Below are 26,565 nucleotides of genomic sequence, written 5' to 3' on the forward strand. Positions count from 1 at the left end.
CGTGGTGTGAAACCTAATTTAAAGCTCTCTAAACAGGCCTTGACTACGTGCCCTAATTCCAAATCAGGTAATTCAAAGTCGTCAATTCGTAGCCCTAGATCTCCGCAGATTTTAATCCAGAAAATCTAGAAAGTGGAAGATTCTTTATTATAATATAATTAAAATAATATTTACGTAGGCGAGGAAAAATAATAACATAATTAGTAAGAAAAAAGAGTAGGAGTCTTCTCCGCAAATAAAGAAAGAAAAGTAGTTGTCCTAACCGTGACGTCATGTCTTCAAGGTTTCTTTTGGTCGGGACCCACACCTCTGTACCTGTCACCCGTTCGTTGACTGGGATGATGGTACTGGGACCCACCTCATTAAAAGTAGGATTAAGTGGGAATTTTTTAGTAATAATCCATGGTTAAAACTTAAAGAGAAAGGATTAGGGGGAGTGGATGAGCATCGTCTCTCTTCCGTCACTGCACAGAAGATGTGTTTTGTCGTGTTTTGTGAATTACAAGGAAAATTGAAAGACAAGGGTGTGCATTGACTTGCACTCTTTTTCTCTTTTCACGGTTTCAATAATTAAAGAGACTTTGGATTTTGACTGAGTGGGAAAGCATTCAATGTGGAAGACATACTACCAAAATATACGCGGGAGACACACCAAATCCGTGTATTTTGACTCTCCGATAGTGACATCCCATTCTCCATTATTCAATCCTCACCGTCCGATCTCCAGCCAGGGATACAAATTTAAAAAAAATAAATAAAAATTGACGATAATGTCCTTTCCTAATAAAACATTCCACAATGTTGCTAAGACTACGAGAAGCCCCTACCATGATCTCAACCCTACATTTGTCATGTCATCACGAAATCACACTTGTTGAATGAGAAGCGAATTTTAACATTTTGTCGGGTGGGCCCTGGAATGGAGGGTGTAGATCACGTTGTGGGTGGGCCCAAATGAAGATGCTTTTCTTGCCTTTTCTCATTATAAGATCTTCTCGTCTCATCATTCCTCTAAAGCATGAAAAGCTTCACGTGGGCAATGATCTCATATGATGATTGCAAAAATCAACGGTTTAGCTTTTCTTGGCACTAATGTAAATAGTGCTTGATGGATCAAGGGCTTAGACTCTACCGATCAAGATATCATAAACGGCTTTTTGATGAAATCATTTTCATCGTTCGGATCAACGGACCTGATTAGAAGGATGTGGTATGAAGAAGGTCCAAAAAGTGACTGTTAGGAAGGAGCCTAACAGTCCCAGCCTTTTTAGTTTTTAGCATTTTTCCTGACTATCAGGACACATCTGTCAAAATCTGCAATGTCAAGGGGCAGGACAAGATGACAAAAGAGAGCGTCGAGGCCACGGCATGCATTTCGCTGACATGGCGAATCACACTTAGCCCAACTGCCAACGTGGAAGTATTACGTGGCACCAGATTATAAAAACGCCACGGAAAAAAACGCCACCTGTGACCGTGCCAGGGAAGACCGAAAGAGCAAAAGCATAACAGCAGAAAACTCTACACCGAGTCTTACTCAACCTCTCTCTCTCTCTCCTCTTTCTCCACACTCCCCAAGATATATAAAAAAAAAACCCTGCAAAAACTCAAATCGAGCCCCCTCTCTTCCCCTTTTTTTTTTATTCTCCTACATCGCCGGAAAACCATTTTCCGATCTCTCATCGCGGCCCTGAAAACCAGAAATCAAATGCCATGGGGAGCGGTTTCTCCCATCTCGTCCTCCCTTCCTGCCTAAAAACCGCTTCTCCAAACAACCAACCCGATCTGATCTTCTCATCTGAGCCGTTAGATGAAACCCTAGGCCATTCATTCTGCTACGTTCGATCATCAGCTAGGTTTCTCTCACCGTCCCATTCAGATCGTCTCGTCTCGCCGTCTCAATCCCTCCGACTCACCGGAACTGAAACAGCCTTCAAATCGATATCCGGCGCCTCCGTCGGAGCAAACACCTCCACTCCAAGAACGGTCATACAACCAGATGTTATTTACCACAATGCCACTGACACTCTCCCCAAATTCAATTCTAGCTTATTCGAGAGCACCTCCTCTTTCATGTCCGGTCCGATCGAGCGTGGGGCCCTCTCCGGCCCGCTCGACTCTGATAATGGCCGAATCCATTTCTCGGCTCCTCTTGGTGGGATTTATAAGAAGAAGGGGAAGGGTTTTTCTAGGGTTAGAAAAGCTTTTTCTCGGAGTTTCTCTGAGAAGAAGCGTCCTTGGGTTGTGCCTGTCTTTAATTTCATTAGGGGAAAGGAGGAAACCCTAGATTCTGATGTGAAGATTGAAGGGGAGTTCAACAAGAATGTTCAGTGGGCCCACGGGAAGGCGGGCGAGGATCGAGTTCATGTTGTAGTTTCTGAAGATCATGGATGGTTATTCGTAGGGATTTATGATGGGTTTAATGGTCCTGATGCGCCTGAATTCCTCATGGGTAATCTTTATCGTGCTGTTTATAATGAGCTTGAAGGGTTATTTTGGGAAGCTGAAGATTGTTCTTTGGTTGTTGGGGAAAAAGAGAATAGGAATGAGAATTTAGAGAATGTGGTTGAAACAAAAGATTTGCCTCCTCCTTTGAGTTCTGGGTCGGTTAAGAGAGTGACATTTCAATCTGAACAGATGGATTTGCGTAGACGAAAGACTCTTTGGGAGTTTCTTGCTGAGGGGGATGATGATGATGAATTGGATCTTTCTGGGTCGGATCGTTTTGCGTTCTCCGTTGATAATGCTTTTCGTGTAAATAACTCTTCTTCTGGTTTAAGGAGAAGATCAGTGTTGTTTTCTAAGCTGAAATATGGGTTTACTAGGCACAAAGAGACTCAGAGGAAGTTGTTTCCGTGGAGATACGATTGGGAGGATAAGGAGAAAACTGAAGTGGAGAATAGAGTAGAGGAGAGATTACAACAGAATTTTAGGAAATGTAAAGTGGGCCCTGTTGATCATGGCATGGTTTTGGGAGCTCTCTCAAAGGCTCTTGAAGTTACTGAATTAGCGTATCTGGATATGACAGACAAGGTTCTTGATCGGAATCCTGAGCTGGCGCTTATGGGTTCGTGCTTGTTGGCCGTGCTCATGAAGGATGAGGATGTTTATGTGATGAATGTTGGTGATAGTCGTGCTATAGTTGCGCAGTACCAACCGCAAACAGTAGACTGTAGTGTTGAAATAAAGGGAGGAGGAAATGATGGATCAAACGTGGAGGGTATTGTTGAAGAAACAAGTGAACTTGGTGAAAGGACGAACCAAGTGGCAATTGGGGCTCCTACTCAAATAATGAACTTGACCGCATTGCAGTTGTCAACGGATCACAGCACCAGCATCGAAGAAGTAAGATTTAATTCAAAGGAACAGTTATTCAATGCTTGCATGTAGCAATTTTGCATATATTGTGGAAATTTTTAAGCACTTAATCAAGTTAACACCTGACTATGCCTGGCCTTTTTTCTTAACATTGTACGTTTTAGGCTTTACAAACAGGGCATTGGTTACAGTTAAAGGGGATGTGTTGCAAATTTCCCCCCTCACGCATGCCAGTATATTGTAGGTTGTGAATCGATAAGCTTTTATGATTTTTTTTCTACATAATGAGTGTGTCTTTGACAAAACAGGCACTTACTTTGTTTTGTTTCGTTAAAAAATTTTAGTCATCAATCTGCTGACTCATTTTGCTAAACAATTATTAACAATTATTAGCGTAATTCTTCTCTTGGACATAAATTACTATTCAGAACTGAAGAGGATAATGCCTATAAGACATGGAATGGAGTAGTTATTTACATCTTCATATCACTGTTCACAATTTGTCTTTAGTTATTTACATCTTCATATGTCCATCACCTTTCATACATTTGTCTTCTAATGAATGCCTTGTCTATGCAGCAATGTTAGTTTGATGTTGCCAGCAATATAAAATGCAGTTTGTTACTATTATTTTCAAAACAAAATCCAGAAAAAATATCAGGTTCCTCTGGCAGGTCTCTGTCTGTTAGCACTGGTGCCTAAAATTCAAACTTCTGGGCATCTCTTCGGGGGAATGATGTAGCATAAACTAAAAGGGGATGCTTTCTTGTGTTCCCTGATAAGAGGGAATTGACACGTCTGGATTGCAAACTTGGCCATGTCTAGTGCTTCATATAAGATGCCTATGGCTAATTTTAACAAAGCACATGAGTTTTTGCACTTTGACTAAGAGAACATTTACTGTAAAGCATGGTTAGCCTATTCCAAAAGTTTTGCTTGAGGCTTTGACATTTTTTGTCATACTTGGACCATAGAATCATAAAGCGGGTGTGGGGAAGCGTGGGGTCTAGAAAAGTCCTTCATCAACAATGTTTCTATGCAAGTTGATGAAGGAAATTGCAAAAACAGCCATCAAAATAGAGAACTAAGAATAGATTAATAAAGGACAACATCATTAATCGACCATTCAAAAAAAAAAAAGAAAAAGAAAAGAAAGCATCATTAATTGAAACCACTAAGATTGCAACAACAAAAAATCTTATGTACCATTCACATAACACTTAAAGTATAAATTAAATCTCTACCTAGATCTAAAACCTAGATGGTTTATCAACGTGCTGGAACATCTCAAGAGAAGAGGGTTTTCCCTAGCTAACAGGTGCTCTTTCTACAAGGCTGAAGATGAGGGAATCGACCACATCTTCATTCACTACTCCACGACCAGCAAGATATTGATTCGTGTACTAGGATGGTTTGGTCTTAGCTAGTTCATTCCTAGATCAATTGGAAATTTATTGGAGACTTAGAAGTTCTATCACCTTGGTTCAACATTTAGAATCCTATGGAAGATGTTTTTCTTCTCTGCTTTATGGGCCATCTGGATAGAATGGAATCAGAAAATGTCTACAGAGACGCAGTTCAAGACACTGGTTTGGAGGATTAAATCTTCAACAATCATCTGGGTGCTGTCTAGAAGAGAATTTAGAGGATACTGTTTTCAGGGTTTTACCAGGAAATGGAGTGAGATTGTGCAGGGGCATATAAACAAAAAATAATCAAGAGCTGCGTGGAGAAAGTCACTGGATGAAATCAAATTGAACTTTGATGGGTGCTCTGTCGGCAGGGGCGGAGGCACATATAGCATGAGGGGGCCCATGGCCCCCCAATGACTAGCAAAATCTATTTTATATTGCATGCATGCATAGCTAGTTTAGTGGCCATGCCCCCCCCCCCCCCCCCCCCCCCCGCGATCAATGCAGCCAAGTGTAAATTAGTCCGGCTCCCCCAAGTGTAAATTCTTGGTTCCGCTCGTCTGTCGGCTTTGCTAGCAGGGGTGGGAGTGAGGTGCATTTTGGGTCAGGTATTGAAGTATTCTGCATTGATTTTCAGGGTCTATAGGCAGGGCAGATTCAAACCAAATCGATATTAGGGCTCTTCTATTGGGTTTACATTTTTTTAAGAGGAAGTTTAATGGTCCCATCGTTATAGAGGGAAACTTGTCTAATTCAGTTACATGGGCGTAGGGGCTGTAGCAACGGACGGTGGAGGTTAGCGCGATTCATTGAGAAAATCATGTAGCTTTGTGGAAATGAATCTCACTCGTCTGTTTCTGTTCCTCTAAATGTCCACGATTTAGCTGATCTTCTTGCTAAATTGGGTGTTCTTTGGTCGTCTTTCTATGACGGACAACTGATGCAGTATAACTTCCCACCCCATAGTTTTACCCAGATTTTGACCCACTATTGAAGGCAAAGCATTAGCCAATGAGGGATGAAAAAACCATTGTTCGTGACTTAGGCATGAAACCCAATTCTGACGCAGAAGGGATCAGTTCAATGTGGGACAATTTGACGCAGATGGGGCCCATCCTCCACAAGCATCAAGAAAGAGACACTTAAGTGAATTAGAATAAAAGAGGGCCCACCACACTTCCACGCCATTATTTATGTCACTGTTCAAAGGATTAGAGTTTGGGACTGAAGTTGATATATTTCTGTTTAAAGTCAATGGTTAGAAGGTTTAAGTGTTTAAAAAAAAAAGTCCTTAGTTTTGTAGGTCTGTTATGTTTCTTTATCTTTTTTTTTATATTAGAAGTGCAGTCTGATCAGAAATCTCACTATGGGGTTATATATAATATATGTAATTGGGACTGGGTTTTATAAATAGTTTTGACTTTTGATGGCTTTTGGAATAAAATGTGAAAGAAGATTGGTGCAGGATTTTCTGGAGGATTTTTTCTAGCTATTTGTGGGGTTTTCTTGGGAAAGAAACTTCCATACAAAATTTTATGCGGTTGTATTTTCAGGGTTTTCATGAGATCAGGCTACAGATGTGATCAATCTAGTTTATGATATCTTTTGCAACAATTCATATCTTGGATTTGTTAACAACAAAAGGTTAGTGCTGTAATTTTTTTTTCCGATTGAGAATTATTTAATAGTTGAATCAAGATCTGGATTTTCATGTTAAAATCTGTGAACAAAAGAAATCCATCGACTTTCAGTCCTTATTCTGTGTAAAGTTGCATCGTAAATTGGTATTAGAGCAACATTGGATATCAATTTCTACCCAGAGTTAGATTTCTTTCCCTATCGGTCCTACTGCTGCATCATTTGGTATCGAAGCGTCGATCATAGATTTGCTCTACAAGGAATTTAACGTTGAAATTCCTGAATTCTTTGGAAGATTAAAAGATGAAGTATCCTATGAGGATTTGAGTGAAGAATCCTATACGGGTGTGTGAATCATTTCTAATACCACAAACTGATCTAGGCGAAGATCCATTTAATGCCACAATCACCGAAATTAATTGTGAGAAAATTGTGTCATATGGATACCTATCAAAAGAAATGGTGTGAAGAAAATTAACATATAATCAATCAACTTGGAGTATATCTATCGGCAAATGTATGACCAATCGGCGGTAGAGAATGTAGATCTGTTGGACGGGATGAATATTGAAGTTTCATTCATCGACCATCCAATCTTGGAGGAGTTTATTTATATAATTCACGGCTACATACCATTAGGGTTCCCATCGGAGTATTCCCTTTAAGGGTGTCAATTTTGGCTCGGGCTCGGAAGCTCGCTCGAGCTCGGCTCGAATCCTTAACGAGCCGAGCCGAGCCCGATTTAGGCCAGGCTAGGCTCGGCTCGTTAGGGCTCGTTAAGAATTTAATATATTTAAATATATATATTATATATTAATATATACATTAAAAGGGTTGTCCATGGAGTGAAAGGGGGGAGCAAAATATGTCACTTCATTTTTGGAACCCCATTTGTTACTAGGACCACCCCCCATAGTGTAAAAAAAGTAGTCAAATTACACTAGTAGGGCTGTCCAGGGAAGATGAGGGGTGTGAACATAATATAACCCGAGCTCGGTAAGGCTCGCGAGCCTGGCTGAGCCGAGCCGAGCCCGAGCCTGGTTCGAGCCCGAGCCTCACTTGTGAGCTTAACGAGCCGAGCCGAGCCTGACCAAGCTCGGCTCGGCTCGGCTCGTTTACACCCCTAATTCCCTTTTCAAATAAATTTTTTTTGGAATAGTGGCAGAATCCTTAAGTTCATAGATCATTGCTACAAAATTTTTGCCGACCGGCAAATATCTTTGGAAGAGGACGACTTGAACTCGAGTTTGGCTTCCTTTCAAGAGGTGACTGATGTAGTGCAACTTCTCAGCCTATATTTTTACCTAAATTTTGACCCAAGATTGGACCCAAAGAGGGGTGAAAAAACCACTTTGTGACCCAGGCTCGGAGCCCAGTTTTGATGCACTAGGGGCCATTTCAGAAGAATCAAGAAAGAGCCACTTAATTCACTTAAGAAATAAAATAAAAGAGGGTCCACTGCACTCCTACAACACTATTCACGTCACTGTTCATATCCCTACTCATTTCGCTTTTCACGATACTATTCACAGGGTTAGAGTTTGGGGATGAAGTCGATTTATTTCTAGTTAAAGTCAATAGTTAGAACTTTTAAGTGTTAGGGTTAGAGTTTGGGGATGAAGTTGATTTATTTCTATTTAAAGTCAATAATTAGAAGTTTTAAGTGTTAGGATTGTCAGTGTTTTAAAAAGAGTTCTTAGTTTAGTAAGCTTCCTATCTTTCTTTTATCTTTTTTATTAGAAGTCTATTTATATTAGGACTCTAATTAGATGTTCACAATGTCGAAAGAAGATTGGCACATGATGTCTCTTCAGGTTTTTTCTAGCTGTTCGTGGGTTTTTCTTGGGAAAGAAATTTCCATATGAAAATTTATGCAGTTGTATTTTGTAGGATTCTCTTGAGATCAGCTACAACTGTATTCAACCAAGTTTATGATCTGTTGTGCAAAAGTTCCTCATCTCTTAGATTTGTTAACAAAAGAAGGTGAGTGCAATAAATTTTTATTTTTATTTTGCTGGGAATTGCATTTTAGTTGAATCAAGAGATCGGTTTTGTTGTTGAAATCTTTCACTACAAGCTATCCATCGATTTTTTATCCTTATTCTTGGTAAAGTTGCATCAGCAACCCCCCCCCCCCCCAAAAAAAAAAAAAAAACACCCCCACTCCACCCCACCACCATTTAGAGGATACTGTTTTCAGGATTCTACCCAGAACTGAAGGCTGATTTTACCCAGAAATGGAGTGAGGCTGTGCGGGATTTTGCATTGCTTTTCAGGGCCTATAGGCATAACCAATTCAAGCAAAGTTGAAATTAGAACTCTTCTATTTTCGGGTTTAAAATTATTTCAGAGGGAGTTTAGTGGTCCCATGATTATAGAGGGAAACTCATCTAATGCATTTACGTGGATCAAGGGGCATAGCAAAGAGGACTGTGGAGGTTAGTGATGCTAGATGGAATCTGTTAAGGTTGTTGAAATAGAAGAAGAGATTGAGGAAGAGAGAACCATCATGTGAAGAACGTAAGGAGAAGACATGTGCTCATTTTCCTTATATTAATCCACATAAGATACATTATTATAATGACTAAAATACCCTTAATGAAGGGTAAAGAATAACAGCATAACATACTCCATAATACACTCTATAACACACTTTGCATATACATCTAACAACACTCCCCCTCAAACTAGAGCATATGACTCTGACAGGCCTAGCTTGATACATGTATGCCGAAGAAGTGTGGGCCTTACTTCCTTTGTAAAGATGTCAACAAGTTGATGTGATGAGGGAACATAAGGACAAAATAGAACATCATCACTGAGCTTTCCCTGAGAAAGTGCACATCAACATCAATATGTTTGGTTCGCTCGTGAAGAATAGAATCATAGGCTATTTGGAAGCAGCTTTATTGTCTCAATGAAGTGGTATTCTACCATCTATAAAAAGTCCCAACTTACTGATCAGAGAATGGAGCCACAGAAGCTCGCTTGCTCCATGGGTGTAACCCTGTATTATGCTTTAGCGCTAGAATGAGAGACAACAGACTATTTCGTGCTCTTCCATGCAACTAGATTTCTCCTAAGAATGCACAATATCCAGATGTGGAGTGGCGATCAATAGCTGAGTCTGCCCAGTCAGCATCAGTGTAACCAGTGATATCCATATGACCGATGGATGTTATGAGCAGCCCGATGAGGAGATTGAGGAGGATGTATGAACTGGCTAACCATGCTTACCTCCGAGGAATGGGACGTGTAATCGGTAGGTGGGTAGGTACTTCTGAGGATTCAGAAGATCTCACTAGCATGGAGAGAGAGCTTTGGATACATGGGGTTTTTTGCTATTCATGGGAACCCTCAAGGTTGCCTGTGGTTGAGAACTGGACGATCTCACTAGCACGGAGAGAGAGCTTTGGATACATGGGGTTTCTTGCTATTCATGGGAACCCTCAATGTTGCCTGTGGTTGAGAACTGGACGACTTATCATGGATAAGATCTCATCACCTGCGATGAATGTGGGGTAGACATTTTTTTGGGGCTGTTTATTTTCCTCTTCTGAGCCAGAGTATGACAGGTAAGGTTTCATATAGTATGCTTGGTTCAGCTTCTTGCAATTACCATAGTCACTTTTGGTATAATTCAGCTAGGGAGTGCTCCTACTTTATAGTCTTATTGCAGTCTGTAGATTATTTTTTTAATTTTTTTTTTATGGCAGTCTGTAGATAAAATTTAGAAGTTGCAGTTTCTGGTTGTCATTAATATCTGGTACTAAATCTTACAAATTCTGGAATGCCTTATCTGACTCCTGTTCAAATACCTAATTTAACAACTATGAAAATATCTTTCTCAACTCGGCTCTCCACAGAAGCTCGGATGCCGATTTTTCCGAAGTCGTTGCTTCAGATTTACAAGTGTTTTTCATATACTTTATATTCTTTGACATATAAGCTTCACTTAGGGGAACTATATCAAGTGGAATCCTTTTTAACACAGTATGTGGTGTAGCTGGAAGCTTTGTCCTACATGCCCTAGGTTTTAAGGTATATAAAAGATTGGTGCCATTACGAAATACTTTTTTCTTTGCTTACGCTTGTCAACATTGATGAGTCCATATAGTGCCTTGTTACTTATATGTGTCGATTTGTCTATGCTAATGTATAAAAAGATTAAATAACACCATCTCCATCAGCATAAGCTTTTGGAGGAACTGGTTATTTCACATGGTATCAGAGCCAAAGTCCTGAGTTCAAAACTCCCCGATAACAAAATTACACATTCAATGGCCAAACCCAAAAGTGGGGCCACATGTGCCACGTGTAGGCCAACCCTAGAATGAGGGGCCACCATGAGGGGGAGTGTTAAACTATAAAAAGATTAAATAACGTCATCTCCATCAGCTTAAGCTTTTGGAGTAACTGGTTGTTTCGAAGTCTAGGTATATCTTCTCTCTGTAGATGATAAATGCTTTTGAATACCGATGATCAGTACTACTATTCATTTGGCTCGGTTTTTCTATTTTATTATTGACACATATTAGCTTAGACTTAGAATTCTTTCCTGTTTGCTTGATTTGCAGGAGGTCTTGAGAATCAAGGAAGAACACCCGGATGACAGTCAGTGTATTGTCAATGACAGGGTGAAAGGTCGTCTTAAGGTCACACGTGCCTTTGGGGCTGGATTTCTGAAACAAGTAGGTGAATCATGGATTCTTTTTTATACATTTTCATTCAAGATTGATCCTCTTGCCACTCAATAAGTAACAGCTTATCAGGGGTTATTTATTTATGTTAACACAATTTACTAAATAAATTGTGAATATGTATGAACAAATAATCTTAAGTGGAATAAGTCCGTCTGTATATGTTTTCAAGAATTTAATCATTCAAAAAAAATGTTATCAAGAATTTATATGTACATTTTTATTACTTACTACTTCTGCATGTTGGTGCAGCCCAGATGGAATAATGCGTTGCTGGAAATGTTTCGGAATGAGTATATTGGGACAGCACCCTACTTATCGTGTTCTCCTTCTCTTTGTCACCATAAACTTGGCCCAAATGACCACTTTTTAGTCCTCTCGTCGGATGGCCTTTATCAGTATTTAACCAATCAAGAAGTGGTTTCTTTCGTTGAGAGTTTCATGGAGAAGTTTCCAGATGGAGATCCTGCACAGCATTTAATTGAGGAGCTTCTTTTGCGCGCAGCCAAGAAAGCTGGTAAGATAAATTCTGGACCTGGCACGTTTGTTAATGCAAAGTTGCAAACTTATTATTCATAAGCTTTCAATATTTCTACCCCATATGTGCATCAGAACAATTCGGAGTATGAATTTTGAATTTTGACTCCAAAAGCATTAACCAATCGCTAGAATCTCTTCTTCATATTTGGCAAATATTGTTAAACAAGATGGTAAAATACCAATATCAAGTAATCTAGAAACAAGCGAAACTTTATTATTACTCACTTATTCACATCATCTGAAATGACAAGATATACATGATGATCTGTTCTTTTCTTAATGTTTGTAATCTTGGGTTCTGAAATGCATGTCTTTGTCTCTCCGCTAGCTGCCCTCCTCTGTCCTATTGCCTTGTGCTGTTAGACAATTTCTCTGTTGTGTAGGAAAACCACTCCAGTTTCAATCCTTATTGTGGGAGTCACCAAAATGGGATCCGGACGCAAATCTAGAGCTCACGCTGAGTAACTTGGTCACGGATTCATGTGGTGTGTGGCACATAGAAGGCCAAACATAGTTTTTTTTAAAAATGGTAATGCCATACATAGGTTACCTAAGGAAATCTTAATACCAACTCATCCATACGTATGCTTTATGATATTAGTAGTGACACATATGTAATACAAAATGTGATATAGACATTTAGTCAATTCTCAACGATAGAACTACCAGAATCGATAGGGACAAAGTTATCATCCGGATTCAAAAGCTCAAGATCTGATGCTACAACAATAGAAATTGATGGATGCACAAAGGAGTATGGACCAGGATCTTTGGAAATCATGGTGCCAACCGGACTATTGGAATTTCTTATGCCCACTGATGTATCCTGCACATCACCACAAGAGCAGAAAATGGGGAGGCAGATTCGTTTGGTTTTGGGTGGGGGAAGCAGTCGTTTGGTTTTGGAGTGGTTTTATTTCCTTCCTCCGTGAGAGTTGTATTGCTTTTTCCGGTTTTTTTATTGTGTTTCTTGTATCTTGTTGTGGTCCTCCTCGGCCCACTCCCTTTTTTCATTTATAATATTATTCTGCCATTTCAAATAAGAAAAAAAATAGACATATAGTCAATTCTTTTGCAAGTGCCTAGTGGCATTGTAAACAATTATCAATCAGCTTGGGTGTTGGTGTCTATGGATTTTTAAGTCAGCATTAAAAAAGAAATTGGCTTCTGTTAACAGCTGTCTTTGTTTTGCATGGGGGTTTATTGAAAGGAAAACAGCTGCTTGAAGTGGTCACTCTTTGGTAGGTGCAAAGAAAACCACCCACCTCCATCCTTTGTGATGTTGATAAGAGAATATCAATATGTTGTTGGTGACGAGTTAGAGGATTCATGTGAAATCCTTGATTTAATCACTATATTGACATTTCAAATACTTGAATTGTGGACCCAAATAACTTGGTGCCAAGTGATTGAAATGGATCCTTTGAGACTGTTCCTAAGGTGTGTGGTGTGCCTCTCAACTTTCACCCAATGGTTATTAAATTGGTTTACATTAACATATTCCCACAATATGTGCTGTAAATTTTTTCTGCAGCACTTCCCACTTGTGATTACTGACATATTTTATACTCTTGGTTATCTCTATGCTGCTTGTCAGAGTAAAGTTGAAGGTTCGAGGATAAATTGATCCATTATTGATTATTCCTCACTGTATTTTACTCTCTTTTTTCTTAACCTGGCTTTAAACCCAAAATCTGCACCCCATTTGTGGCTCTTATCCTGTCTTTGTTTCTATTTGTCATTATTTACAAATTTAAAAACAAAACTGTTCAATAACCACTTGAATTGATTTGTAACTTGTTGCGAAATAGCTCTGGCACAAGGATAGAAAAATATTCTCTGAACCATTTCTTGTTCTTTCTCGAATTTCCATTAGACACAAGTACAATATTGTAAGTTTGATCATTGATGATGGATATTCTAAAGCTTACAAGTTATAACAGTGCAAGCCAATTTTGTGATTTATACAGTAAATGCTCTAACCAAGAGTCATGTTCACAGATTTTGGACCCTTTAACGCCCCACAATTGAGCATTTGTTCAAACCCACTAATCTTTTCCCATGTCATACTATCAAAATACTGGGTCATACTAAGTTAACCAGCACCATTCAAATAAGTAAATAAACTAAGTTAACCAGCATTCGTCCCTGATTCAGTCAATTTTAAGCTTGCTAGCTAGGTAAAAAAATGTGATGTGGAGCATTTCTTTTGTATTCAGAATCACACATTTTCCTGTAATGATGATCCAAGTTACTTATCTTTTACTAGTTTGAAGCTAATGATCCTTGGCTGCAGGAATGGATTTTAATGAATTACTGGATATACCGCAAGGAGACCGCAGAAAGTACCATGATGATGTAACAGTCATGGTCATATCTCTTGAAGGAAGAATTTGGAAGTACTCGGGAAAGTACTGATGAAACACTTCAATTAACATGCGGCATCTTTATCGGTTTCTTCTGGATACAAGTGACTGTGTCTTGTCGACAATACATCTTTAGATTGAGTGGAAGGCCAAGCCTCAGCACTGACCCATTTTTCGTAAGTCCCATAGGGATGATTTTATTTCATCAAGCACAAGGGTGTACCAAGTACGCGGAGGGAACCAGAGGCAAATTGGTATGGCCCACATGCCAAAGTTGCTTTCAGCATGGAGATTATTAGTTCAGAGAGGAAAATGGAGTTAGCAGATGGCTTGCTGGGAAGAGTTCTTTTGGAGGAAGATTTAGTTTTGTTGTTGGGAGTGCAGAGAAGTGGAGGCTCTGCCATATGGTTTTGATTTTTTGTTTTTGTTCTCTTCTGTTTTTTTAGAGGAAAAATGTCTTTCGAGGGGGGAAGCTCTTTCTGATCTTCAGGTTTCCCATCTTGTTGAAAGTGAGCATCTGTAATCTCTAGGTGGTGGTTTCACCAAAGCAGTTTATAAAAAGTGGAAATTTTTATCAGGACTCCTGTGGAATCTCTCACCTACATGCCCGATATAGTTCAATATAGCAGAAAAATCTCAGTCAATCAAATGGTTTGAATTCTCTAATGGAGAGATTTACAGGCGATCGGAACCATTGATACTATGGGCCATAGGGCCTACCACCCTGTCACCTAGAGTCTCAATAACCTTGTCAATGGAAACATCGGGCACACAAGATTAAAGCGTGCAAACAACCAATGAAATAATGGCTTTTTCATCACCCTTGATCAAGGGGCTAGGCTCATCGGATGACAAATTAACCATGGGCCCTGTCGCTGACGTGTAAAAATTCACAACCCCAACAAGTAAAAAAAATTAAAACCAATTAGACCCAACAAGAAAACGGGTGCAATCCGGTGAGGTTGGATCGGGTTGAAGCTAACCCTAGCCTTGCCCTAGGGAGGACTCCTTCAACCCTAACCCAACCGAGCCTCAGGTTGAGGATGGTCAACCCTAACCCTAACCCAACCCGCCTCTAAAAAGGAAAAAAATTGGTAAGATCCACCCAAGCGGGTAGCCTTAACCATATGCGAGGTAACAGGTAAGCCCAAAAGTTGTTCCCATCCCTGTCAGGGGAGATGCCAACCGGTAAGCCCGAAAGCCTAGCCCCTTGATCAAGGGGCTAGGCTCATCGGATGACAAATTAACCATGGGCCCTGTTGCTGACGTGTAAAAATTCACAACCCCAACAAGAAAAAAAAATTAAAACTAATTAGACCCAACAAGAAAACGGGTGCAACTCCGGTGAGGTTGGATCGGGTTGAAGCTAACCCTAGCCTTGCCCTAGGGAGGACTCCTTCAACCCTAACCCAACCGAGCCCAGGTTGAGGATGGTCAACCCTAACCCAACCCGCCTCTAAGAAGGAAAAAAATTGGTAAGATCCACCGAAGCGGGTAGCCTTAACCATATGCGCGGTAACAGGGAAGCCCGAAAGCTGTTCCCATCCCTGTCAGGGGGGATGCCAACCGTCTCTCTTTTCAACAAACACATACTCTTAGTTAACAAATATGTTTTATAGTGAGGTCTGTATCTTTTTGAACTTCCGATGTGGGACTAAAACTGCTGCATACATAACAGGCGTCACCATCGTTCTGTCTACAAATAGATATCCGAGCGGGCTCACTTGTAGCCAAAAATACTGAGGTGAGAATTAGCAAATCTAATTTACACTTGCAGCCAAAAAACTCAGGTGAGAATAAGCAATAAAAATGTAGGTTTTCATTGTACTTCTTCTCTTTGAAACAGGCAGAATCATCTCTCTCTCTCTCTCTCTCTCTCTCTGTGTAACTGGTGAGAATTCACAAATCTAATTCACACGTGTATCCCTTTAAATTAATTATAATGAACATATTATTTCCCTCCTCTTGAGAGACGGTTGAGGTTTTGGCAACACGACCCGAGTGAAACTTGACATTTTTTTTATACTTTTCTATTTTTTAAGGCTTAAAAACTCGGGTTGAAGTCGGGTCAGGTCAGGTTGGGTTGGAAAAATGGGTTCCTCGGGCCAGGTTGGCCTCAACCCGACCCAATTCGACCCGAGTTGCACCCCAATCTAAAATAGGGGTGTGGGATGACACGGGGGTATTTTGATAATTTTCTATGAGGTAGTCTATTTTCTTCTCTTAGAAATTTTGAAGTCAAAAAGCACCTTTTGAAGATTCAAAATTGTAATTCCTCTTGTTTTCAAAAGCTCTTGTTTTTTGTGATGAGTTGAGATTTGAACCCAAGACCTAGGAGTGTGTGAAGTGGGTTTCAACCCTAATGCAGGAATATTTAGTTCCACATTGGAACTTTTAAGAAGGTTTCTCCTCCTTATAAGAGGTGGAGTAGAGGAAAGGCTTCGGCTTTTTAGGGGGCATTGGAATTTGTTGGGTGACCCTGTTTTATATGAACCAAAGTTTTTATAAACACACAAGCACGCGCTGAGCCGTGGCCCGAGGTTTGAGGTCCAGGTCCGAGTTTAGGTTTGGGTAAATTCTTACAGTTGTGAAGCGTTTCATCTTCTCGAACAATCACAAAAGTATCGGTTAAGCAAGGGAGAGAGAGACGTTTCCACTCTTTAGTGGGGAGTTTTCTACTCCAACAGTTATATTTTTCATCTATAAAAGAGAGAGAAGGAAACCTCTCTGATACACAGATTTGCCAACACAAAAGTGTACAAATTTTACATAACATAAACACAATTTTCTTTTCATTTTTTGCTCATTTTCCTCTGTTCCGTGTCTGAACACAGTTTCAAGGTGAGTCAAAATGGACCAATTAGCAAGTGCACATGGACTGGAGCCTGTTTGGGTTGTTTTATATTGGAGCATCGATTAGCAAATCCCGGCTGCACCGTATATAAGGGCGGATACAATTCTTAAGGAGAGTGACCATATGGCACGACTCACCCTTTCTTTCATCAACAATCTGATTTTTCAAAGGATTTTTCGTAAAAAAATATGATAGTGCATTCTGTTTTACAGTTTCAATATCATTCTTGAATATTTTAACAATACATAATTGTTGGGTTCAAGTTACTCAAAATTCTGGTTTGACTAACTGGATTAGGGTTTGAGTTGCACCAATTTGAGTTCGACCAAATACGGGTTCAAGTTTCACCAATTTGGGTTCGAGTAAGCCATAGACCAGTCCCCTCGTCATTATACTAATTCCAACATGTTCATTCTATGAAATAGGGATTTTTTTTCATTTTTGCCTTGTATAGGTGAAACTCCTCTCAATTTCAGTTGTCATCATTTTCTAATGGTTTATGTTCGATCGAGACAATTATTCAACAAATACTCAGTAATTACTTGTTCTGAATTAGGTTCTCCCTCCTAAGAATTATCCTTCAATTAAATAAGCCCAAAGTTTTCAAAATACGTTTGCACGTTGATAGGCTCCAATATCTGTTGTTGTGCTCTCTACAGTGTCTTTTTATCGTTTTATATAAACTTCACGTGCATTCCATGGCTATTTTGCTTAGTTTTAGATAAACAAGAAGGCTTAACAACATTTTAAGATGAGAAACTGCTATTGTTGTACCACAATTAGAGTCCCCTTAGCGACAAAAATAAACAGGCACATTAGAGTTAATGATGAATTTGATACAATGGTCTGCCATCAGTGGGAGTGTGTGGGCACCATACGTGACATCAATGGGCCCTAAAGTCGTGGATCCACGCACTCGATAATGACAGGTATTATCCGAGATGAACTCACACTTATATGTAGATTGTAAGCAATGTTGAATTTCCCTCTACTTGGCATATTTTTCATCACAACGTAATCTTGTAAAGAAATGGGGAAAGTGGGAGCCCAAGAGGTTTAGGGTGCTTTGGATTTTTACTATGTAAAACAGAGGTTTTACCAGGAGTCATTAAAAACCACTGATATATTACTTTTGTCCAGGTGTACATTTGTCGACCGTCGATAAAAACCACTGGGCATATCACATTTCTACCTTAGGTTTCATTTGACCGCCAACCGCCGTTACTAAACAAAATTTTTTATTAGTCTTCCAGTAAATGTGCCCCAGTGATTTTTTATTTTATATATATATATATATATATTTATATATATTGTAACGTTAAGCCCGGACCCATGTTGGAAAATAAAAAACACCAGGTAATTCGGTCGAAGTCGACAATCTATAACACCACTAGCTTGATTTTACAGTCCTAAGTGGGGGCCTGCCTAGGTATGAGACTAGGTGGGACCTAGCCTGGCATGGGACAGGTTTAAGGGGCCTTGCCTAATGCTTTCCATATGCTCTGGAGCTTTTGACGTATTGGTAAGGTACCTAACACTTGGCACATTGCCTTTTGTCCAATTGTGATCTAATGATCCTAAGCCCACCAATCAACACGGTGATAAAATCATTTTACATAGAAAAATGGGAAGCTTTGGTGTAGTTATTTTTTCTCATGACTACTAAAAAGACACCTTACATACTCATGCTGTGTATACAAAAACAAATACACTAATGTCGTGTGTTTCACGAGTCACTGTAACACTAATACGAAGTTCGCTTGAAAAGCCATGGGGACACTACTTTTCATTAAATATACAATGGATGAGCTTTTTGGCTGTTGGCTTTTGGCATTTTAGAATGTGGGCTTTTTCCAAATTTCCAATTTGATTACTAAAGAAGCTATCAAATAACATAAAAAGGTGGAGTAAGAATCCAAGATTAGAAGTAGGAGATAAAAAGAGTATCTGATGAAGAAAAGCCAAGCAATATGGAAGGAGAAAGTTGCTGGGATTAATGAGGATCGTTGGTGATACATCCCACTAAAGACAAAGGTGACCGAAAGTGTAATGGTCAACAACGACAAGCAAGGGATAAGGTGTGTAATCCCAAAGCCAAAACACCCACCTCATTTTTTTCTTCTTATGGAAAACATCGTTTACTTTTCCACAAGCTCATTCCAAATTTTCATACCTATAGGTTTGGGATTAGGATTATATTTCAGAATAACTTCTCCTGCTTTTCTGCAAATTACCCTTCGATCCTATAAATTTTCAACAATTGCAAACCAATGATTTACTTTGGAGAAGGTATTATTATGAGTTTATGACCATTTGGTGGGGGTGGGCTATAACATTGCAAAGATTTGAGTGGTATGGCCATTTCACATGTTTGATTCATAATTACATAGTTACAAAGTTCGGATTCGAGAATAGTTTGTTGAGACAGACGTCCGACAAATTCGGGAAATGTGGAAAAATTCATGTGCGTTTCTATTTACAACATTTTTGGACTCACAATCGGTTCTCAAAATCCATACGCCATGTTCGTTTAAGATTATGACAGCAAATTGTGAATCCAAAAACCAATTATTGGACTCGCGATCGGTTTTCATAATCTTAAACGAACAGGGCCATAACAAACAGGGGCTTGCAAGAATTAAGGCCTTGTTCGTTAAATATTATGCCAACCTATTGTGTCCAAAACCAGTTATTGGACTCAAAATTAAACTAATCTTCAGTCCAATAATTCGTTTTGGACTCGCAATCGGTGGCCATAATCTTAAACAAACAGGGTACAGGGCCTACCTTGTTAATCCCGGAATTAACCAAACAGCAAGATAGAGGGTAGTTTGGTCATCCTACACAGCTCCAATTTCCAAGCATTCATGTAAGAGATTCTTGTACTGGAGTGGCATTTTAGTTATTTCATCAACATCACAGGTTTACTGTCAAACTTTTTGTTTGTCCGACTCAGGATTACGTGGATGAAACTCGGACCAGGGGTAAAACTAGAAAGAAAGGTGCCACTAACGGTAATATATTATTTGGAGGGAAACGGATAGAGTGTGAACTCGTTTGGCCTTTGGGGCCACAACATTGGAAAATTTTCGTATCCATTCAGACAATCATACAGAACTTTCGGTGTATTGAGTGCTCTCCAAGGCCCTATATAAATCCACTCATCTCTAACCTCAGTCCTTCCCTCCAACTATCTCTATATTCTACTTCAAGCATTCAATTCAAAATTTTCAATTAAAAATTTTGAATTTAATGGTTTCAGCTTCTGGGTACTGCAAAAGATTCAAATTTTGGAAGTTTTAATTAGTTTTGAGGTCTTCATTCTACTTCTTTCAAGGTTTTAGTTGTGGGTATTTCCTAAGATTTACATTTTAAATTTCTAAGTAGTCTCTTTTTTATTAGGGTGTTTGTGTTTGGGTTGGGGGGGCTTCCCATTTCAGAAAACTTGAATTTCAGAAAGAATGATTCTGTTGTACAACGGTTGCGTTCTCTGGAAGCTCTGTTCGGTTTTGGTGAAAGTTTGTGTAGCTAAAAGCTTTTATTTCTGGATTTTCCAAATTTTCAACAGGTACAGTTCAGGGACATAACTTCTTCTTTCTTTCTTTTTTTGTGGTGAGAAAAGTTGTGTTTTTTGTTTTTTGAGACTTGGATAGTTTGGGAGTGGAAGAATGGGTGGTATGTCATTGCCCCCTGGTTTTAGGTTCCACCCAACTGATGAGGAGTTGGTGAGTTACTACTTGAAGAGGAAAGTAGATGGACTGAAGATTGAGCTTGAAGTTATTCCCGTGATTGATTTATATAAGTTTGACCCATGGGAGTTACCAGGTATCTATTGTTGCTCTGGCTTTGCTAATATGAAATGCAATGTGACTTTTGTTTTAAACATCGAATGCTGCTGATAATAGCTTCTATTAACTATTATTCCCTTCAAAGTTCAGACTAGATTTTTCCACATTGTTCTTAATCTGTTGTTTCTGATAGAAGTTGTATTGCATTGATATTAAGATATTTTGCATCCTTCTTTAACTGATTATGTTTACATGTATAGCATCTATCGTCTTTGCTTCCATGTAGTATAAGCTTGAGTTTTCTCGATCGGCATTTTCTCATTAATAGCAAGGAATACGTGGGTGCTTAATTTCTTCCACTACAGTGATTTTTCTGAGAGCAAATGGACACATGACATGTTGTGTTACGGACAGAACTTCTACAGAGTGTTTTGGATGAATTGTCAGCATTTTCTGTTTAAAATAGCAAATTATAGCAGTATTTTTCTATATTTTTCCATGATGGAAGTACACAAAAATGAACATTTGTTATGATCTGCATTCATTTTTTCTTATTGGAGAGAAAGTAGTTGTGAATCTGACCAGAATTGCTGATTTTGTTTGTATGGAAACTGTTCTTCAGTTTTTCCTTCTCTGTGAGCTATATGCAACTCAACTCAACTCAACTAAGCCTTCGTCCCAAACTAGTTGGGGTAAATCAGTGGAAGAATTCTTTTTGTCAAGCATCTAACTTTTCCTTTTAAAAGTCAGTAGTCTAGCTGGTTTCTTTTCAAGTTTTCTTTTGCAAAAGGCTTGACACCATAGCCATGCAGTACTTGCCATTCTCTTTCAAACCAGAAAATCTGCTTCTACGAGCTTCATGCATAAAAGTATTTATAAGGAGATTATAAGCTTGTTAATCATCTGCATTTATTTTTAAACCTGATACTCCTATTGTCTCTTCTGTTTAAAACTTTAGATTCTGTCTTCATTTCTGATTCAAGATCTTAAGCAATTATGGGTGCCAAAATGGTATTTTACTATGGGAACTTATGAACTCAGAATTATATTTTGGTCTCACAGACAAGTCTTTCCTTCCAAAAAGAGATATGGAGTGGTACTTCTTCTGTCCCCGTGATAGGAAGTATCCAAATGGTTCGCGAACAAATAGAGCTACTGCAGCAGGCTACTGGAAAGCCACTGGAAAAGACCGAAAAATCGTCTGTCATTCTGATCTGACAGGGTTAAGGAAGACCCTGGTTTTCTATCGTGGAAGAGCTCCTTTAGGAGATCGAACTGATTGGGTGATGCAAGAATATCGTCTCTGTGAAGATCCTTCTAAAGGATCCTCTGGTTTCCAGGTAGCACATATCGTTTCTGTAGTTATGACTCCGTGGCTTAGCTTCAATGGGAGTAAAATTGGAATAACTTTTGATGCTTGAAATTCATTTTCTCCAGGGAGCATTTGCTTTGTGCCGCATTGTCAAGAAAAATGAACAGGGACATACTCAGGGAGACTCCAAGACTAAGAGGGGTGCTTCTTATTCCTTAAACGACATCAGCCCAAGAAACTTTTCGAGTGCTATACAACCATTCTCAGATGAAAACCCATCTCCTGCAAGAAACATATTCAATGAAAGTAATGATTCAACCCCCATCACTTCTCCATCTGAAATCAGAAATGAGATGGAGCCTGAGCTGATGGAGATTCATCCGACGAGCCTTTTCGTGTCACCTGGTCAATTCTCAAATACTTCAAAGGTAGCATGCTTGTAGAACAAACCAATAGAATTGGTTAACAATAAAAAATTATAACTTGTGATGCCATCAACAATTAATTTAGGTGGACACATTGGATTATTTTTCTTAAATATTGCCATTGGCACAAGAAATCTCAGGTGAATGGTGGCTTAAATGTCTGACAACAGATTTCTGCAGGCAGGGGATATCGCAAATGAATATTTGCTCCAGAACGAAGTTCCAAACATGACAACTGTGTGGCAATCATGCCATCCCATGGTCTCTCCCATTTCCTTCTACACAAACTTCAGTGAGAAAGTTGTTCTAGATGAAGATCTCGGTCGAATTGTCTCTCTACCACCTTCCCCAAGACCCTTAAACTTCATGGAACTGTGTGGCAATGAGGATACAGTGTTTCAAAGCCTTGAATGGGCAGAGGAACCTCGATATATGAACCAACTGACTGATGGTATGAAATTAGTTCGCATTTTCCAAAACATTTGAGAGTTCTTTTACTGAAAAAAATGGTAAAAGAAAGTATTTGCTGTTTAATGGCTTCTTTAAATGCAGGTTTTGAAGCTTGGAACCCAATGACACCTCCTTCAATTTGCAGACAGACCAGTGGTGATGGGAGTTTTGGAGAACTGTACAACTTATGGTTGCAAGATGACAACTTGATGGTTGCAATTTGAAGGGTTATATCGAAACTGTGGCTGGCAGACTACATTAGCCTTGAAATGGCAGGAGAATGCCATAAGTATCTGTAGGTCGGGGATATACACTAGTCTATCATGTAATGTGGGATCTCTGAGACAACGCGTTTTAATGTTTGTTCTTGGAGGATAAGTACAAGTACCACCTTATTAGTATCTTATGAAGAAAGATCTTCAAATCAGTCCCTTCTAATGATTGATATTGGAGATGAGATTTCACAGCCACCCTCTATGAAATGCTTCTGTTAGCTGCTTCGTGTAAGTTACTACTAAAAATCAATCCACTAATATAAGTTCTATTATGTTCCTGAGTCCACAATTGACTACTATCATGTTTCTTTTCCCTAACTGACAAGTATCTCTATCGTTGTTCATCCCTGGCTGTAATATGAAAATTAAGGGTTTTTGGACTTCATCCACAGAAGTAAATAATGGACAAACGATTGGACGAAGCATTTTTGTACCAAATAATGAACTTTTTCTTAGTTGATGTTGGTTGTGGAAATTAGTCTTTAGCATTGTGGCTTGTTTTTTCTAAATTTGGGGTTAGATGGAGTTACGTTATCTTCAGGCTTCCCTAGGGGAGGAGCAAAAATAAGAGCAACCAAAATTAGGCGAAAATCATCTCTTATTCTAGAAACCTCATGAGATTTTTTTTTAAGATTACAGACAATCTGTATTATTAGTTTATTACCACTTGTCTAATGTTCCCAAAAACTACTACACCCCTGGTATATAAATAAAATAAGTAGGGGACAGATTAACAAGCTGATGAGAGCTTTTTGGGAACTATAACAGCCTTTGACAGCTGGTTACAGCATGTAAAACACGGTGAGTTCGTCCCATTATCAAAACATGTGCCAATATCAGTAGCCAAAAAGTAATGTCTAATATGCGTAATAAACATATATGTACATGTCTACTAACAAGGAGTGCGTCTTCATTCAGAATTAGGTATCAGTAAATATACACTTGGTTTGCAGTTCAATTTAGGGAAACCAACAAAAATCACTGATGATTTAACAACTGATAGAGATGCTATTGAAATGTCATGGGTGCCCCTGAAATAATGAGGTTTCTTCACCCGTGAGGAATTTAAATTTTATTTATTCTTATTTCAGAGAGAGCTTTAGCACTTCTTTGAATTCAGGCAGATAAGGTTATAGTAATTTACAGTTTTTCTCATTATCATATTTTGTGGCTGGGAAATTGGATTTTGCAAGATCCAAGAAGAGTAAAAAACCTGGGACTTTCACTTAAGTGGTGTGACTGTTGAACCACTATGGGTCTAGTTAACACTAGTAATCATGACTTTGAATACATAAAGGAATATGGAAAGCATCAAGTTTTAGGGTTAACGTCTCTAATCCAGTACACGTGGAATATATGATGTGATCTAGACCATTCATCTGGTGAGCCCAATCATGGTTTGGTCAGGATCACCTGATTGGTGTTTTTGGACTATGGCCATCCAAATTGGGGTTCACCAGATGAATGGTCTAGATAATGTACAGATGTGCCACATGCACTAGAATAGAGGCACTAATTCAGAAGAGAAGAAAGTAACTAACACTGGATACTTTCGGAAAGAAATAATTCAAAAGTATGTTCCAATTCCAATCTTCAATCTGTTATTAACCAATGAAGCAAGGGAGGAATATTAGAAACACTGCCTTATTGAAGCCTTGGAAAAGATGGCGGGCAAAGAGAATCAGAAGAAGCATCTGTTTTTTTTTAAGCTGTGACTTTTGAGAAAAAAATACATGTTCCAACTCTCCCCTTTTGAAGAATCTTTAGTAAAGAAACTAGGCTCTCATCTATCTTTAAACATTCTCTCCGAAAGAGACTCCAACCAATTACTACGTTTTTGCAGCACTACTATTTTATGATAACATATTCTCTCCACGGTTTGTTTACCTAACCATCTACTACCTCTGTGAGTGCCCATTCGTGTAGTTAGACAAAACCCAAGGCTCAACTCAACTCAACTCAACTAAGCCTTTGTCCCAAACTAGTTGGGGTCGGCTAATGAATCCTTTAGAAAATTTTCATAAAAAAAGTGAAAGAGTCTACCCAGCTCAAATTGACTAAGTCTAATCCTGACACTAGTTGGGTTCGTTTACATGGATCATTTTCTTCCATTCACTCCTATCAAAGTTATATTCTCTGTTATGTTCCTAGCCATCAAGTCTTTCCTCACTGTTTCTACCCAAGTTGTTTTCGGTCTGCCCCTTTCACTTTTTACTCCATCAACTTGGCACAAGTCACTTCTTCTCACTGAAGCATCGAAAGGCCTACGTTGGCCTGAACCATCTAGTTGGGTGTAAAATTTTACAACCATTTTAGCCCAAATAAATAAATAAATAAATAAATAAAAAAAAAAAAAAAAATATATATATATATATATATATATATATATAGTTGGTAAGTATGAAGTGTTGTGTAAAGAGATAATAGATCTTGATCAAACATATATGATGCAGTGCCAACATGGCAGCCATGTCATGCCTAGGTGGTTTTAGTGGAGTTCCAAGGTGCAGTCCCTCATTAATGTTGCTGGCCCGTTTTGAACCTGATTTTTGAGCTTCTAAATGGAAGAATTATGGAAAGTGGTAAACTACAAAGTTGTAGGTCACTTTGATATCTTTCTAACAAGTATTTGTGCTTGAAAATTGGATAAGAGGGCAGAAAGTTATTGCAGTTTTGGTGGACTGTGTCCTTGGGTTCCCAAAACAGTCAAAGTTAGTGAGTTCCAATGCAATTAATGTTATGTTAGTCCCTAAGCTAGCTAATGGAGGATCTTGAACGAATTTGCTTTGGTTTTCTTTTATTTAAAGAGTTAAAAACCATCTTTAGAGGGGATTTTGGATGTTGATAAACTTATGTAATTGATGGAATATCAATTGGGTTGAGCTTTGCTCCCATTATCTTCTTCTTCTCTAAGTTGTGTTCTTGTGTTCTAATTTTCTTCTTCTTCCCTCTTAAGCACCCGCATTATATTGTATCAGAACCAACGTTACTCTCTTGGGCTAGCATCGATTTGATTTTCATGGCGGCACGAAGAGGTAGAGGGAGGCGTGGTAACCAAATGATGGAAGATTTGAAAGATGAAAAAGATGATGAACTTCAAGCACTTCGAAGACAAGTTGAGCAACTTACCATGCGACTTGAACGCCAAGAGGCTCGTATTGAGCATGGTAGATCAAGCCGTGGAGGTTCTAGTGATGAATCCGATGTGAATCCCTTTGCCAATACTCGTGAAGAGACTAGGTTGGGAGGGTTCTATCGTGATTTCGACACCGTCAAGATTGACTTGCCGGAGTTCCATGGTCGTCTACAACCTGAAGAGTTTCTTGAATGGCTTACTGCCATTGAGAAGTTCTTTGATTACAAGGAAACACCCGAAAGCTAACATGTGAAGCTTGTGGCTACAAAACTTGTGGCTACAAGGCTTCGCGGCTACGCTTCAACATGGTGGGATAAGGTTCAAGAGATGAGAATCCGCAAAGGAAAGTGT

General features: G+C 39.1%; 2 protein-coding genes, 1 non-coding gene and 1 pseudogene across 4 annotated transcripts; 2 read left to right on the forward strand and 2 right to left on the reverse strand.

The window, feature by feature from the left end:
- The first annotated feature begins 1,494 nt into the window (after positions 1–1,494).
- Positions 1,495–14,554, forward strand: PLL1 (poltergeist like 1). 2 transcript variants are annotated; one of them, XM_077379152.1, is made up of 4 exons: positions 1,501–3,345; positions 10,946–11,059; positions 11,321–11,585; positions 13,905–14,554. In XM_077379152.1, the coding sequence occupies exons 1-4, from the start codon at positions 1,714–1,716 to the stop codon at positions 14,024–14,026; spliced, it is 2,133 nt and encodes a 710-aa protein (XP_077235267.1). In that variant the 5' UTR covers positions 1,501–1,713; the 3' UTR covers positions 14,027–14,554. The 2 variants fall into 2 exon arrangements, with proteins under 2 accessions (XP_077235269.1, XP_077235267.1); XM_077379154.1 differs by lacking the exon at positions 13,905–14,554 and having other exon boundaries at positions 1,495–3,345; positions 11,326–11,469.
- A 503-nt stretch (positions 14,555–15,057) lies between these two features.
- LOC143878039 (U6atac minor spliceosomal RNA) lies at positions 15,058–15,161 on the reverse strand (annotated as a pseudogene).
- Positions 15,162–15,438: 277 nt separating this feature from the next.
- Positions 15,439–15,563, reverse strand: LOC143878038 (U6atac minor spliceosomal RNA). The gene has a single exon (XR_013250866.1). It is a non-coding gene; the product is annotated as a U6atac minor spliceosomal RNA (small nuclear RNA).
- A 4,439-nt stretch (positions 15,564–20,002) lies between these two features.
- On the forward strand, positions 20,003–23,350 carry LOC143877229 (NAC domain-containing protein 71-like). The gene is made up of 5 exons (XM_077379155.1): positions 20,003–20,653; positions 21,679–21,956; positions 22,054–22,356; positions 22,534–22,804; positions 22,906–23,350. Exons 1-5 carry the CDS (start codon positions 20,497–20,499, stop codon positions 23,025–23,027), a joined length of 1,131 nt encoding a protein of 376 aa, XP_077235270.1. The 5' UTR covers positions 20,003–20,496; the 3' UTR covers positions 23,028–23,350.
- Positions 23,351–26,565: the final 3,215 nt, after the last annotated feature.

Source organism: Tasmannia lanceolata, unplaced genomic scaffold (genome assembly GCF_043159265.1).
Source record: "Tasmannia lanceolata isolate RefF3 unplaced genomic scaffold, GAP_Taslan_0.1 ptg000005l, whole genome shotgun sequence".
Taxonomy (NCBI): domain Eukaryota; kingdom Viridiplantae; phylum Streptophyta; class Magnoliopsida; order Canellales; family Winteraceae; genus Tasmannia; species Tasmannia lanceolata.

Coding starts and splice junctions, on each gene's coding strand:
- PLL1 (XM_077379152.1), top strand. CDS start 1,714: ATGGGGAGCGGTTTCTCCCATCTCGTCCTCCCTTCCTGCCTAAAAACC. Junction 3,346..10,945: donor ACAGCACCAGCATCGAAGAA/GTAAGATTTAAT, acceptor CTTGATTTGCAG/GAGGTCTTGAGAATCAAGGA. Junction 11,586..13,904: donor GCGCGCAGCCAAGAAAGCTG/GTAAGATAAATT, acceptor CCTTGGCTGCAG/GAATGGATTTTAATGAATTA.
- LOC143877229 (XM_077379155.1), top strand. CDS start 20,497: ATGGGTGGTATGTCATTGCCCCCTGGTTTTAGGTTCCACCCAACTGAT. Junction 20,654..21,678: donor TGACCCATGGGAGTTACCAG/GTATCTATTGTT, acceptor TTGGTCTCACAG/ACAAGTCTTTCCTTCCAAAA. Junction 22,805..22,905: donor TATGAACCAACTGACTGATG/GTATGAAATTAG, acceptor CTTTAAATGCAG/GTTTTGAAGCTTGGAACCCA.